This window comes from Trichomycterus rosablanca, chromosome 20, assembly GCF_030014385.1.
Source record: "Trichomycterus rosablanca isolate fTriRos1 chromosome 20, fTriRos1.hap1, whole genome shotgun sequence".
NCBI classification, from domain to species: domain Eukaryota; kingdom Metazoa; phylum Chordata; class Actinopteri; order Siluriformes; family Trichomycteridae; genus Trichomycterus; species Trichomycterus rosablanca.
The window spans coordinates 11578797-11594558 of NC_086007.1; the positions used below are offsets into that span (position 1 = coordinate 11578797).

A 15762-nucleotide genomic window follows, 5' to 3' on the forward strand; every position below is an offset into this window, starting at 1 on the left:
CATTAATCAATAAACTTCCTACAATGTGTCGTGGTGTTGTCTCTTTTCACTGGCCCAGCAATCTGCTTAAACAGAATTTCAGACCAGTCGATCTTTTTCCATTGCTCTGATGTCCAGTTCTGTTGCTAGCCTGCCAATTGTAAGTCCTTACAACAGTAGACAGGAGTTAGCATGGGCACTGTGTTGTAACACATTTACCTCATCAACAGTTGTAAAATTATCAGCAATTTGAGCCAAAGTTGCTCACTACAGCTGCCTGTAAGAACCCTTTGCTGTTTTGGTGAGACTTTTACCCAGTCATCTGGCCATAGCCAGATATCAATTGATACAAAGGCTCCACCAGTAAAAATAAACATTTAGACCTAAAATGACAGGTCAAACCTTTTAATTAATTCCAAAGGGGAAACTCTTGCTTAGCTTTCCACTGAGAGATGCCTGAGGCAAGCTATATAACCTAACATCAACAGGTTAGGCACGTGTAAAGTTTGTGACAGCACATTCTTAACTAGTTAAAGGTATGATTTGTTGTAACACTTACCTGATAATTACATCTCCTTTTATCACTTCAGAGAAGATAAATAGGATATTTTACATTTAATTGTCTTTACAGTACATATTTTAATGTCTGTTTTCTTTGTCTTTTTCCAACAGGATCAGTAAATATGCTCAATTTTAATATAACATTCATTTTTTCAGCTTATGGACCTTCAGGGCCACTTAATTATGGTGTCTTCTTTGTCACTTTTATAACTTACCTGGCAACAGTTTTTGCCAATTTAATGTTAATGCTGGTGATCTACACTGACTCAAATCTTCACAGACCTATGTATATCTTTTTATTTAATCTGGCAATCAATGGAGTGATTGGAGGCTCTGCAGTTCTGCCCAACATCATGAAAAACCTTCTTGACGATGCAAAAATGATCTCCTATAGCAACTGTCTGCTGCAAGTGTTCTTTATTAATTTTTATGCAATCTGTGCATATGCAATATTAACAGTAATGGCATATGATAGGTATGTCTCTATTTGTAAACCACTGCAATATCATAATATAATGACACCCACTAAGGTTAGGTTGCTTCTAGGGATCGTTTACATTTTTCCTTTTTGTTTTTTAGCTGTACAGATTTACATTACTTCCAAGTTGCCGACTTGTGGGTATAAAATAAATAAGCTGTTCTGTGATAACCTAGCAGTTGTCAGCCTGTCCTGTGTAAAAAGTGCATTTGGAGACCTGTTTGGTTTGGCTGGGGTTGTTGTTTTTGCTGTTCTTCCTTTGCTATTGGTTAGTCTGTCATATGTAAAAATTTTACTTGTCAGTTTAAAATCATCAGCAAATGCCAAGAAGAAAGCTCTAAAAACCTGTGTTCCCCATTTAATCACGTTTATTAATTTTTCATTGGCTACCCTTTTTTCTGTGATATACAATAGATTAAATAATGATCTTTCTAAAGAGCTTAATGTTTTCATGTCAGTACATTTTATTTTAGTACCACCTTTACTGCATCCACTTATCTATGGAATAAAAACTAAAACAATAAGTAAAAGTCTTTTAAAACTTTTAAATAAAAGGGTTTTTACTTTTTAATTAGATTTAAAATCAGATTGCTCTTTTGGTGCTGCAGTGGACCAAGCTTAGTACGATATTGGTCATGTTACAAAAAAGTACATAGAGGCCAGTATTTACCTTCGAGATAAGAGGTTCTAAAACATTTAATTGAAGTAAATGTGATTGTGTGTGTGTGTGTGTGTGTGTGTGAGAGAGAGAGAGAGAGAGAGAGAGAGGAGAGAGAGAGAGAGAGCGAGTTATTTAACCCTTTCATGTATATTTTTTATGCTCGAGGATAGTTATACTAGTTAATAGTTTACTTGTGACACATTAACAGAACATAAACCTGAAGTTGCTAGAGTAAAAACCACACAGCAACATTGTTTTTGGGGAGCCGGGTTCCTCCTTTCCCTATCTGTGGGAATTTTGTCAAGTTTTTTTTTCATGTCTGTGTGGGTTTTGCTGGGATGTCTGGTTTTCACCTACATATAAAGCACATGCAAAGTTTAAATTGGCTGCTTTCAATCGTTTTTAGGTATTAGTGAACTTGTGAGGTACCCTGTGATGAACTGGCAACCTGTCAAAAATGTATTTTTATTTTGCACTGCTAACCTGACCAGAATGAATTGATTTTTTTCATTCATTTAAGTGATTTTTAGTCTTAATCCGTAATGACTGTCAGTGACAAAGATAGCAAAATATAATCCAAGCAATTAAGAGGTAATTGAATTGTTCAAGGACCCAACTTGCCAACCTGGCAGTGGTAGGGCTTGAACCAGCAACCATAACCTCTAGGCATATCACTTTAAATATAATTTTGATTTTATTCAAGCATAAAAGGGTTAAATATTTTTAACAATTGTTAACAATAATGTTCACCCTACTGCCATATGCTAAGAATACAACCACAACTGCTCTTAAATAAGTACATCAATTAAAACATATCTTTTAATGTTGTTGTGTTCTGTTATGCCAATAAGTTAACAAAAGCTAATGACAATATATGTAAATATTTGTTTTAAAATGTATTATAAAATGTTTTTAATTCAAGAATAAACTGTAAACATTAGACACTTACTCATAGTATAAACTCCTCATAATTATTTACATTTATTATAGGTCATATGAATGTAAAGAATGTACATTACATGAGAATTACATTAAATGATTTCATAAAAAATGTGAGTGTTTGTGTATTTTGTTTTAGATTAGTTCTACACTAATTCTATATAAAATGGGTTATGTGAATTGTACTTTGGCCATGACTTTAATATAAAAGATGTACTGTATATAGTGTTTTAAATGCTGCAGCTGAAATAAAATTGTAATATAATTATTTACATGGCCAACACACCTGGAAATAAGCTTGTTGGACATCATATTACACAACCATGGGTTATATGTAAAGAACCATGCTGGAACAGAAAATGAATGGCCTGATCTCAGCCTAATGTGAGCTAAATAACAATAAGAGTTGTCCACTTACTTTTTGCCATATAGTATGTACAAGATTAGTAAATAACTTCATTTAAATTTATTATAGGTTCACATATCTATTTTTTGTGCATTCTTTGGCCACCTTATGAAATTATTAAATGTACATACAAGAGCAGTAAACCTAATAAGTGACCGGTGAGTATAAATAAAATATTAACATTGTGATTTTAGTTATGCACAGAAAACACAAGGGATGAACAAAATAACATATAAAAAGACAAATAACAGTAGTTGGCTAAAAAGAGAAGAGGGATAGATTAAAACAAGTCCTGAATGATTTCTGAGATGTTGTTTTTGAAAAATCTTTGATTATTGTCTATTGATTAAAGGTTAAGATCTTATGTACATTTTGCCTTTAAATTTTACTAAAAGTTTCATTAATGTTTAAATCTGGGGAATAGGGAGGCATCACAACATAAATTACTCATAAATTAATATAGCAGTTTGTATGGAAGCATTGTCATCTTGTAATATGGAAACACCATCAGAAAAAGTTGCACTTGGTCCTTATATTTGTTGACTAGTACATGACTATGCACTTAATGGAGTAATTAAAGGATTATTTTTATGAGATGGTGCCAACGCTATTATTATAATTCCCTTACTGTACTTAACACCTAATGATTTTAGGTGATTAGACTAGGGCTGGACAATATGGCTAAAATTTATATCACAATATAACTCCTAATTTCGGTTGATACGATATAATTCTGATATCGATATGAATAATACAAATGTCAGAAAAACTGCCAGAAACACCAACATTGAAAGGCTGTACCTGCAAACCTCTGAAAAATTTATTTGCAAAGTCTATGAAATCTCACCCTTTACAACTACATAATATTTTAGAAATAATAATAATAATAATAATACAAATAAATTAGCTTTTACCTTTTACTTGTATTCAGCATTTGTATACAGACAAAAACACGACATCATTCTCAAATAAACATAAGCCTTGACAATATATAATATAATATATTAACATATGTCTTAACTAGAGGTGGAAAGAGTACTAAAATATTGTACTCAAGTAAAAGTACTATTACTTTAATGAATTTTTACTTAAGTATGAGTAAAGTTACTAGTCTAAAAATCTACTCAAGTAAAAAGTAACTCATTTCAAATGTACTCAGAGTAAACTTTACTTAGTTACTTTATTAACAGAGGTGGGGTCTCTTCTGTGTAATGGAAACAGGACAAGTGGATATAAATCTCACAATAGTTGTTTTTAATTAAAGTATAATAGAAAAAACATGTTGATACAACATTTAAAACATTTAGGGATGTGTAATGTGTCATTTTAGTCCCATAAAACTTTTTCAAACTGTATAACCACTAGTGATGTGTCGTAGAATGATTCGAATCTATTGAATGGCCCTTTAAACTGAAATAAAGGAACCGATTCGCGCTTCTGGGAGTCGTTATGTATATATACGGCTCTTTAAAAGGAACCGAGACAAAAGATCCGATTCCCTGTCGCAGAATTCACTGCAGCAGTTTCCCAGACGCGTTTTTTTTTTAGCGTTTTTTACTCAGTAACAGATCTTATTTAAAATGTAGCGAATTGCAATTACAGGCTGTGAAATCTACTTTAAAAAGTACAAGTACACAAAAAAACTACACAATTTCCACCTCTGGTCTTAACTTTAATCCACAACATGGACTGATTATTATTTGTATGTAAACATTTTTGAACAAAAGTGCTTAGAGTTGCTGCAGAATTTGCTATATCAGGTGTTGTGCTTGAAGACTACAGAAAAAAGAGTATAATCTTTCCTCTCTTATCAACTATTTCTACTGCTTCTTTTTCAGCTGTGGATGCTCGTTCACTCACAGCTGTTGAACTCATTTAGCCGCTAATATCCACCGTGTTGTAGCGGAGTGTAATCAGAGCGGTAACGCTGAGCACTGGCTTCGTGCCTGTGGTGCACGTCATCACGCACCGACGTATGCATATCGATCAAATTTGTTTAAAAATCATATCACCGTTATTGAAACATTTTCTATCGCGATATATATAGCACTAGATTAGACTAGTCAAAGTCTAGGTAAAGACCTGTAAGCTTAACACTTGTTCAAAATGTTCTTGTTTGTGTATTCATAGTAGGAAGAATCTTATTACTGACTGGAAATGTGTCCACTATACTAACATACACTATGGCTCACAGTGGCCTACAAAGTGGCCTACAGAGAGCCCTGACCTCCTGACATTATAAATGTGCTTTAGACTGCACAAATGTACACAACCACACAATGAAAATGTTTTGGAAATCCAATCCAGGAGAATGGAGGCTGTTTCACAACAAAAGAGAGGAAATTTTATATACAGTGCATTTATTTTCATATTTAATGTAATATATGTAAAATGTAATATATTTTTAAAATGATATAATAAACTAAATTAATATAAACTAATGGGAATAGATTATAGGTCACATTAAAGGTAGAAAAAGTTCTGAAATTATTCATCTTTGTCTCAGTTGTTTAAATCACACAAACTTGGCATTTTAGGAGGTTTGTGTAGATTCACTACATGCATGGCTGGATTACTGACCGGGCCAGTGGGGCCAGCGCCCAGGGGCCCTTGAGGTCAGGGGGCCCCGGGGGGGCCCTGGCCCAAAACATTTTGCGATGCCTATCAACATTTATGATACAATATATTTTTATTTCCGGGGGCCCTCCATTTTAAGGATCCTCTGACTATTAGGGACTTTGACCCCAGGGCCTCTTGGGGGCCCTAGCCATGCTTTTGGGGCCCCTAGCCATGCTTTTGGGCCCTAGCCATGCTTTTGGGGGCCCTAGCCATGCTTTTGGGCCCTAGCCATGCTTTTGGGCCCCTTATGAAAATGGATGAGGCGTTGCGGCACTGCTCTGACTTCGACTTCTGGCTATTAGGGGTCCTAGGAAAGAGGGGGGCATATTTTTAGAGGGCCCTGGTTATGAGAGCCCCTACCAGGGGGCCCTAGAGAAGAGCAGGGCATACCATTAGAGGGCCCTTGATCACGAGGGCCCCTGCTATGGGGCCCTTGACTTCCATAGAAGTCGTTTACCATGGCTCCTTGACTTTCTAGGGACCTACAACTCTTTGCCCAGGGGCCCAGACTATCCTTAATCCGTCCTTGACTACATGCCTATGGTTTTGGAACATGTCCAATTTGTTCAGATGTCCAAACACCATATCAACTGTTAGATATGACTTACCTAAATGCTCTAAATAAAGCATAGATAAAATACTTAATAATATCTCATTTCTCATATACACACATTTTTAATACATTTAAATAATTGATATATAAAAAGCACTGGTCTAAACAATTCAACCCACATGCATTTCACATATGTTAATTAGTTTATTATTCTTAATTCAATGGGGCACTTATTTACAGTTTGACATACACTCTTTGTTCTAGTAGTAAAACATAACACACCTTATCCAAAGTAATATTAAGTTTGACTAATTAATGCTTATATTACAGAATGTTAAACTGTACCACTGTGTTTGAGATTTTTTTAACTGCATGGATTAAAAAAATGGGTCAATACAAATAGACTTTAATTGATTAATAAATAAAGAAAAACATTATTTTTGGAGTATATTAGGTGTGTTTAATTTCAAACGTGTTACATTTATTTATTTATTAGGATTTTAACATCATGTTTTACACACTTTGGTTACATTCATGACAGAAACTTATTATAAATTTATTATAGATAATTTTATGCCCTACATACTTATTGGACTGAATAGAAAATACACTGAAATTTTTAAAGCAACACAGACAGCATATATACTTTGTAAATTATATCTCTTTCTTGTGTTACTTAGAATTCTTTGTAAGATATATTTGAAACACAAATATTAAAATATGAAAACACTTCCCTTATTTGTCTGATACAATCATACATAGAACAGAATCCTACACACTATATGCACATCAGTCAAATCTGTTTCTGCAAGCATGATCTGCAAGAATAAAAAGGTACACATCATGTAAATGTACTAGTGCTACTAATATCTGTCAGGCACACTATTAACTGGAGAAGTAGAAAGGTGGCTCACATAATTCTACTCTGTAGTAAATGTTTTTTAAATGCACTCTTTATCTTAGACAGCCTAATGCCATACATAACAAGATTCAAAAGTGGTGGACTGATTATTTGATTATTTAAATTCTGACTCTATCAAGCTGCCACTGATGGGCCATCAACTACTGAATTTCTGCCAAAAAGAAAAATCATCACAAAGATTTTCAAAAAGACTGAGGTCAAAGCTCTCTACTTATCAAACTATGTCATTATGGACCCTCTATATGCACAGAGGCTCCATCTTGCTGAAACATAAAGACACCTTCCCAAACTACAACCTGGGGTTAAAGTTCATGTAAATTTACTAGTGCTACAAATATCTGGCAGACACATTATTAACTGGAGACGTAGAAAGGTTGTTCACATAATTCTACTCTGCAGTAAATGTTTTTTAAATGCACTCTTTATCTTAGATAGCCTAATGCCATAGATAATAGGACTCAAAAGTGGTGGACTGATTAGAAAGTAAACCGAAATGAAGATACGCAGCACAGGAGGCATATATATCATGTTAAATCTACTTGAAATAATCTCAAATAAGCTGCAAAGAGAAAAATTAACCAACGAGACGACATGTGGTATACAGGTACGCAGGGTCTTTTGTGTCTCCGTGGTGGATTTTAAACAAACTCTCAAAATTTTCATGTATGAATACAATATCAGAAACATGGGGAGAACTATTGTAAAAATTGTACTCGTGATACCATATATGTTATTCACTTTGGTATCTGAGCATGCAAGTTTCACCAGAAGGAAGTTATCACAATACACTTTCTCTATGACATTTCCACACAACTCTAGGCGTAAACTCAAATAAATATTGATGCTGAACTTGAAGACTGATATCACCCACACCACTGCAATTAATATACATACCCGTTGCCTAGTCATTATGCTAATATATTGTAATGGAAAACAAACAGCAGTGTAACGGTCATAAGACATAATTACTAAAGTGCCAAATTCCACAGATCCGTATGTGTACAGAACGAACATTTGTACATAACAGTTAACAATTGTAACTTCATGTATCCTAGAGACTATATTGGTTAGAAGCAAAGGGAAAACAGCAAACAAAAATATACATAGGTTCATGGAGGGATCTCTCAATACAAATCAGACCAATCAGTAACATGTTTGCTATTATGGCTACAATAAACATTAGCATCAAAATAGCAAAATAGATGTACTTAGTTTGTCCTACATCGAAGTAGCCAGTCAGTAGAATAGTTGTGAATTGTGTCGAGTTAGCCATTATCCTTGGTGAAAGGGAAGAATCAGATGAATGCAGATGAAATTATTTAGGCATAGTAGCACATCTGGGATTTTCTATAGTAGTTCACATCACTTCAGTGTCAGTGGTGCACATCAGCAAGATCTAAAAATGCAAATGGAAATGTGATTCTAATCACCAAAACAATATATACAGTATATTCTTACACATCCACATGTGCTCATTTAGAAAACCTGTCCTGTAAATATTCTAAATGTAGTAGATAAAGCTGAGTACTGGCATGGCTTATATAGAATATCTCCATCTCAATCATAAAACCATCATATAAAAACAAACGTATTTATTGACATTAAATTCCATGCAGATTTTTTGAATACTATACTTTTGAAAATACTATATTAACATTGTATTCACATAAAAACGTACTACTCATTTATTCAAAAACAGAGTAGCAATCCTTTCAGTCATTTTTATATGGGTCCAAATCTTTTTAAAGATTGAACCAGGTTATTTTGAAAGATAGCAATACATAAAATGCAACCAGAACAGTTCAGTTCACAAAACAACAAGCAAAATTACCTGAGAGCAGTAAATTGCTCAGAATTACATTCAAATCTAAAGTAAATTTGCTTTGAATTACTAGCTAAATGTAAAAAATTACAGATGTATAAAATTAAGCAGTGCCTAAAATGTTCACACCATCCAAACAAGTGTGTTGCTGTAGTGTAGAATCTCTCAAATTTATAGGTTGGGAAATGGACAGAAAAAATTATGCATGGATAGTGCCCAGGGATTTTGTCACTTATCCCTTCAGACACAATCAGAACAGGCCACGTCAAAATCTCTGCATTTTGTTCAAGCCCCACCAATAGGATTGTTTGTTTTTCCCAACACAATCATTCATTCATTCATTGTCTGTTTGACCACAGCTTTATCCTAATCTGGGTCGGGGTGGGTTCAATTCACTGGATTAAAGGTAGAAGACACCCCGGACAGGTCACCAGTCCATCACAGGTCAAATACACACACACATCTAAGAGCAATTTTTGTATCTCCAATTAACCTTACTGCATGTCTTTGGACTGTGGAAGGAAACCGGAACTCCTGGAGGAAACCCACGCAGACACAGGGAAAACATGACAACTCCACACAGGAAGAACTCGGACCACTCCACCTGGGAATCAAACCCAGGAACTTATTGCTGTTAGACGACAGTGCTACCCACCAAGCCACTGTGCAGCCAACAACATAATCAATAATACTGAACATATTGGCTAAGTCAGTGGTATAACAATAATTAGCATCAACTACTAGAGTATTTTTAATAAAATTTCCTTATTAATTTATTCATAAGGATAATCTTGGGTGGAATGCCGTTATTTGTCATATATACATAAACATGTGTACAGTACAATTAAATTCTTTATTCAAATATCCCACCTTTTCTGGAATCTGGGGTCAGAACGCAGGGGCAGCCATTGTAGAGCACCCCTGGAGCCAAGAGGGTTAAAGACCTTGCTCAGGGCTCAGCAGTGGCTACATGGCAGAACTAGGACTTGAACCCACAACTCTCTAGTAACCAGCTACACACTAGGCTATCACTGTCCTATGAGGTAAACCAGGACAGAACACCAATCCATCAAAGGTCTACACATTTGTCACTCACTCACGGTTAATTCACTCACGGGGAAATTTAGAGTAGCCAATGCACATTCAGCAATTTATCTGCCTAGAATGGCACAAGTGCTGTACTTTTTGTTCACTTTTCCTTTCATCTAATAAACACATTATAGGTTTTATTCATGTTTGACTTTGCTCATAATAAACAGTCTACCCACATGTTTAATAAGCAATTAAAATGTAATAAAATAGAATATAATAAATATTACTCTGACAGACCCAAACATAGCTTGTGATCACTCATGAACCAATATAATGCCTAAAACTAAATTAATGAATGCAACAATGCAATTCCATCAGAAAAGCAAAAAAAAAACAAAAACGTATAACAAAAAATCCTTAAGCCAAAGCCTCAATCACCAAAAAATACAATCTCATACTAATAACAACAATTATAACAATTTAGGTCTTTCACCATCTACCATACATAATATTGTGAAAATTTATAGAATCAAGAAAAATCTCAGTCCATGTTCATCAAGGACAAAAACTACTGTTGAATATGTGTGACCTTTAAGCCCTCAGACAACAGAGCATGAAAAACTGGCACACTACTGTGATAATACAGCCCAATTTGCTCAGAGGTTCTTTAATAAACTGCTGTCACTAAACACACTCTTTTGCTATAACCTGAGAGGGTGTGTAGTTCGGATTTAGTGCCATCTTATTTCTACCTTTTTGGACGCTGAAAGAAGCTTTAAGGGGAAGAAGATTTTCATGTGATGATGATGTGAAAGCAGCGGTGCATCAGTGGCTATGTGCTCAACCCAAAACATTTTTTGCTATTGGCATTAATGATTTCTGGCTTTGCCCTACACAGATTAAGATTCCTTAAAGTCTTCCTTTTTTAGGAAATTTAAAAACATTAAGTACAATAGATGATAAAAGTACATCAGATGCCAAATTAACAAAGGTTGGGTCAGATTAGGTTACCAAATAGATTTAGGTTTATTTTAAGATTTAAATTAAAATATGAATTTCTGGGCCACTGCATGATCTTGGCCTTGCCTCAATAAAGGAAAATATTTGTACATTGGTTTTAGGTAGGCAGCTATGAACTTCCGGCTGGAAAATGGCACATACACCCATTATATGGTGGCTGATTATATAGCAGTTTTTTGCAGATTTCTGTTCAAAATACAGCAACTTTTGCAAAACAACCACAAATTAACTCACAAACACTGGTCAATGAACAACAAAATATACCATATTTACATATACAGGTGCACATTACAATGAAATTCTTTTTTTTGCGTATCCCAGCTTGTTTGAAAGCTGGGATCAGAGCACAGGGTCAGCTACTGTACAGTGCCCCTAGAGCAGAGGGGGTTGAGGGCCTTGCTTAAGGGCCCAACAGTGGCTGAATGGCTGAGCTATGATTTGAACTCTCAAACTTTCAGTTGACAGCCCATAGCTCTATCCACTACCGCTGTCTTATCTGTAGCATATCCAGCAAATAAACCAAATAAATGGTTGGTGACCAGTAATATCCAGTATATCCAGCTTAAATGCTGGTTGGCGACTAGCAAAAATCGTCACATCCAGCATATAAACACTACAATTGCTAGTTGGTAAACAACAACAAAACAGCACAACCAACATATAAACCCCATGACTGCTTTTGTGTTTATGCTTGTTTGGGTTTTTTATGTTACTTATATATGATAATAGCAACAAATGCTGGTCAATCACAAACAAAATCAGCATAGCCAGCAATTAACACAACACTTTTTGGTAGGTAAACAGCATAAGGAGCATGAATACACAACAAATCATACAACACTAATACACCAACTGCTAGCTGGTGACCAGCAAAACCAGCAGAGCCAGCATAAACATATAGCAAAGACTGTTCTTCTTGTTATAATTTTTATTATACATTTTTTTTTAAATTCTGTATTAGGACTTACGTATATTGCTAACAATAAAAAGTGTATGCTCACAGCTTGGGGTTAAAGTTTGGGGAAGGCCTCTTTCTGTTCCAGCAAGATGGAGCCTCTGTGCATACAGAGGGTTCATAATGACATAGTTTGATAGATTTGGTGTAGGGAAAACTCCAGTGACCTGCACAGAGCTTTGACCTCAGTCGTATTAAACACCTTTGTAATGATTTTTCTTTTTGGCCCAAATTTAGTAGTTGATGGCTAAGACCCATTAATGGCAGCTTGATAGAGTCAGAATTTAAATAATCACCCTTCGGATCAGTGGTCCAGAAGCTTAACTGTTGCAAAGCCACCACTTTCCAAACTAAGAACAATAATAATATAATAATATGTATTGTAATACTGCTTTAATGAAGATGCCAAAAATTTTATTTATAGAGATGTCATGGAATAACAGTTGATGTTGAAGGATTGCCATTAAACAAGTTCCAAATGAATGGGGGATACTGTATCATTTAGTAAAACTTTAAATTGACATCAACTTAGAAAACTTAGGTAAACTTAGGACAGTGTTACTTAATAGCATGACCAGTGGGACTTCATTACATAAGCTCTTATTACAAAATGTGTTGAAGAGCTTGGTCCCACCTTACCGCACACAATTCTCAGAGGATAAAATTGGCTAAGTTGTTTTGAAGGTTTTAGGCTGGACCTGAGGTGTGTTACAAACATGTTTATCTGTGCTGTATCACGTCATGTGGGAATACCAGAGAGCACAAGTGGCCAAAGTCTCATGTTGCCATAGCATAGGAAAGCTAAAATAACATTTTAAGGCCTTGTGCTTGCAGGTCATTGTCTGATTACCTGAATTATAATTGTATGATGCAATAACTTTAACTAAAACTCAATAAATTTTTTTGCTAACGTTGCTGTTCCAAGATATGGTTGTCGATTAAATAATTTCTGAGCCTAACACAATGATACAATGAATCTAAAAAATGCAGTATTTATTTTAACATAATATAGTTAAGCAATTAAATTGACCTTGTGATGACAAGAGAAAAGGTCTAACAAAAATTTCCAAAAGTGAGATAGAAATTATAGGAACTGTGACAGTATAATGTCTAAGCTATTGAGGCTTAAGGGCCTTCTTAAGTGCCCAACAGTGACATCCTGGCAGTGATGGGGCTTGAACCAGCAACCTTTTGATTACTAGTCCAGTACCTTAACCACCAGGCCTTAATTTGTCATATTTACATATACAGGTGTACATTACAATGAAATTCTTTTTTTGCATATCCCAGCTTGTTTGGAAGCTGGGGTCAGAGCACAGGGTCAGCTACTCTACGGTGCCCCTAGAGCAGAGGAGGTTAAGGTTCCCTGCCCAAGGGCCCAACACTGGCTGAATGGCTGAGCTAGGATTTGAACTCTCTGACAGCCCATAGCTCTATCCACTACCACTGTCCTATATCTGTAGCATATCCAGCAAATAAACCAAATAAATGGTTGGTGACCAGTAATATCCAGCATATCCAGCTTAAATGGTAAAACTGATACAGTTAACTTAGTCATTCATTTACATTTAATTTTCAGCATATAGCAGATGCTTTCATCCAAAGCAACTTATAGTACTGTGACAGTATAATGTCTAAGCTATTGAGGCTTAAGGGCCTTCTCAAGGGCTCAATAGTGACATCCTGGCAGTGATGGGGCTTGAACCAGCAACCTTTTGATTACTAGTCCAGTACCTTAACCGCCAGGCTACTACTGCCCTTCTACACAATATTCTTAAAAAGTGTGCATTTGTGGTGAACACCAAGAAAATAAAACTTACTTGTATGCTCGATGCTTGACCTCTACAGTAAGTGGGTCTTGTGGTTCTGTTATGCTTTAAGGTAAATTTTTTTATTGTTTAATTCAATCTCCCCTTTAGAGAGAAGGGTTAATGCAAACCTATAAAAACTTATTTTAAAAGAATGTCTGGTTAATATAACAAAGCATTTGTAACCTAATATGAGTGGCATATGAGTGGCCAACTGAATGTTTCGATGTGCTGACTTTCTGTGGCCTTCATATGTGAAAAAAAATCAACTATCTGAACACCTATAAAAGATTTCCAAATAAATGTTTAACAGTAAAACTGAAGAACTGAAGAAATATGTTCTTTAAGACATGATCTATACTTAGTTAAAAGAAACTAAACTAGACCAGTATTTAGTTCTTCTCAATTTTATTATACAAACAGCATGGCAAGTTGTAGCCTTTTTATTGCTAAAATGTAGCATTTGCCCTTAATAAAGCAATGATTTATTCACACTAACAGTAAATAATATACAACACAAACAGTAAACAGGTGCAGATAAAATAGTATTGGAACATTTATATATGCTATATGTTCTGTACACTTTGTAAATCACCTGTATCCCTTTTATTACAAAATGACTTTAGATTAATTAGGCCCACTTCCTCAGAATAAACCTTTTATTAATGGTATATTACCACATATTCTATAGTAATGTCTTTTCACAATAAACAATGTTAATACAATCACATCATATAACTACAATGCTCAGTATTTCTCACTTGACTGTACCTTACAGTACCGCAGTTATAAAGTACATATTTTTCCAAACACATTTTGCATTAACCTTTTAGCCAACCTATAAATTTTTGACTTTGTAAATAGACATACCACATGTTGTACTGCTTATTTGGTTACATTTCCATTCAAGAGGTCATGGCCTGCAGCAATTGCAAGAGGTTCACCTGTGGGACCAATTAAAATCCTTATCATTTGTCATTGTATCAAAGGGTTGGTGCAATAATGTCCATCAAGAGACATAGTGGTGGACACAAAACTCTTCTGGGATTATTAAACCAGGGATTCATTTGAGACACTGGAAACATAATAATGATCTGTAACAAACATGTTTACGAGTCCAGTTGAATTACATCATTCTGGAACACAGTGAAATCCAAAATATATGGACAGTGGTGCTCAGATGAATGATTTTTACTATAAATTGACCTATGGCCTTTATGCCTATTCAGTTTTATAAAAAATATTTATTATTTGTTTTAAATAAAACATGTGCATGAATCCGTTATTTAAATTTTTGTATTACTCTAAATATACACAGACAATTATGGCACTAGCTGTCTGACAGTCTGTAATAACATTATTACTGCATTGATATTTGTTCCATAGCACAAGTATGTTACCACTACTGCAAACAGACTAATTTAGTAGTCTTTTTATTGTATATAATATTAAGATGATTATACAGTACTGTATAATGTTGTACATACATAACTGTTTGGTCTCATTCTCATTACCTCAGTAAACAAAACAAGCATAACCATTACTAAAAAACAACTTATTTAAAACTTCTAGAACATTTACTGTCACCACACACTGACATATTTTCTTATGCAATACTCTTTCTACTGTTTTGATAAATATGCAAATTTAAACAGTGCAGCAAAATTACCACATCTTAATGTTTATTTTGTAAAAAAAAAAAAAAAAGCTGGGACACTAGAGGAATCTGTGATGTGGATCACCAATTTCTGCCAAACTTCAAGAAACAAATATTTTCAATACAAGACTGCAAACAATTAGGGTTTGTTTTGTTTTTTTACCATTTACCAGGTATATATTGTGAAAACAATAAGGGAATCTAGAAAAATCTCAGTCTGTATAAAACAAGGCTGAAAACATGTGCATGACCTTTAAACTTTTGTTACACAAAGAGAAAGCCAAACATTAATTCTATACAAAAAGACAGCAAAGTTATCTGGGCCCAAGCTCATCTCAGGTGGTCCAAAA

General features: G+C 34.7%; 1 protein-coding gene and 1 pseudogene across 1 annotated transcript; one reads left to right on the plus strand and one right to left on the minus strand.

Moving 5' to 3' along the window:
* Nucleotides 1-662: 662 nt before the first annotated feature.
* On the plus strand, nucleotides 663-1589 carry LOC134334483 (olfactory receptor 8I2-like). Its single transcript, XM_063016803.1, has one exon. It carries the CDS (start codon nucleotides 663-665, stop codon nucleotides 1587-1589), a length of 927 nt encoding a protein of 308 aa, XP_062872873.1.
* A 5907-nt stretch (nucleotides 1590-7496) lies between these two features.
* Nucleotides 7497-8391, minus strand: LOC134334897 (olfactory receptor 4B13-like; annotated as a pseudogene).
* Between the last annotated feature and the right edge of the window lie 7371 nt (nucleotides 8392-15762).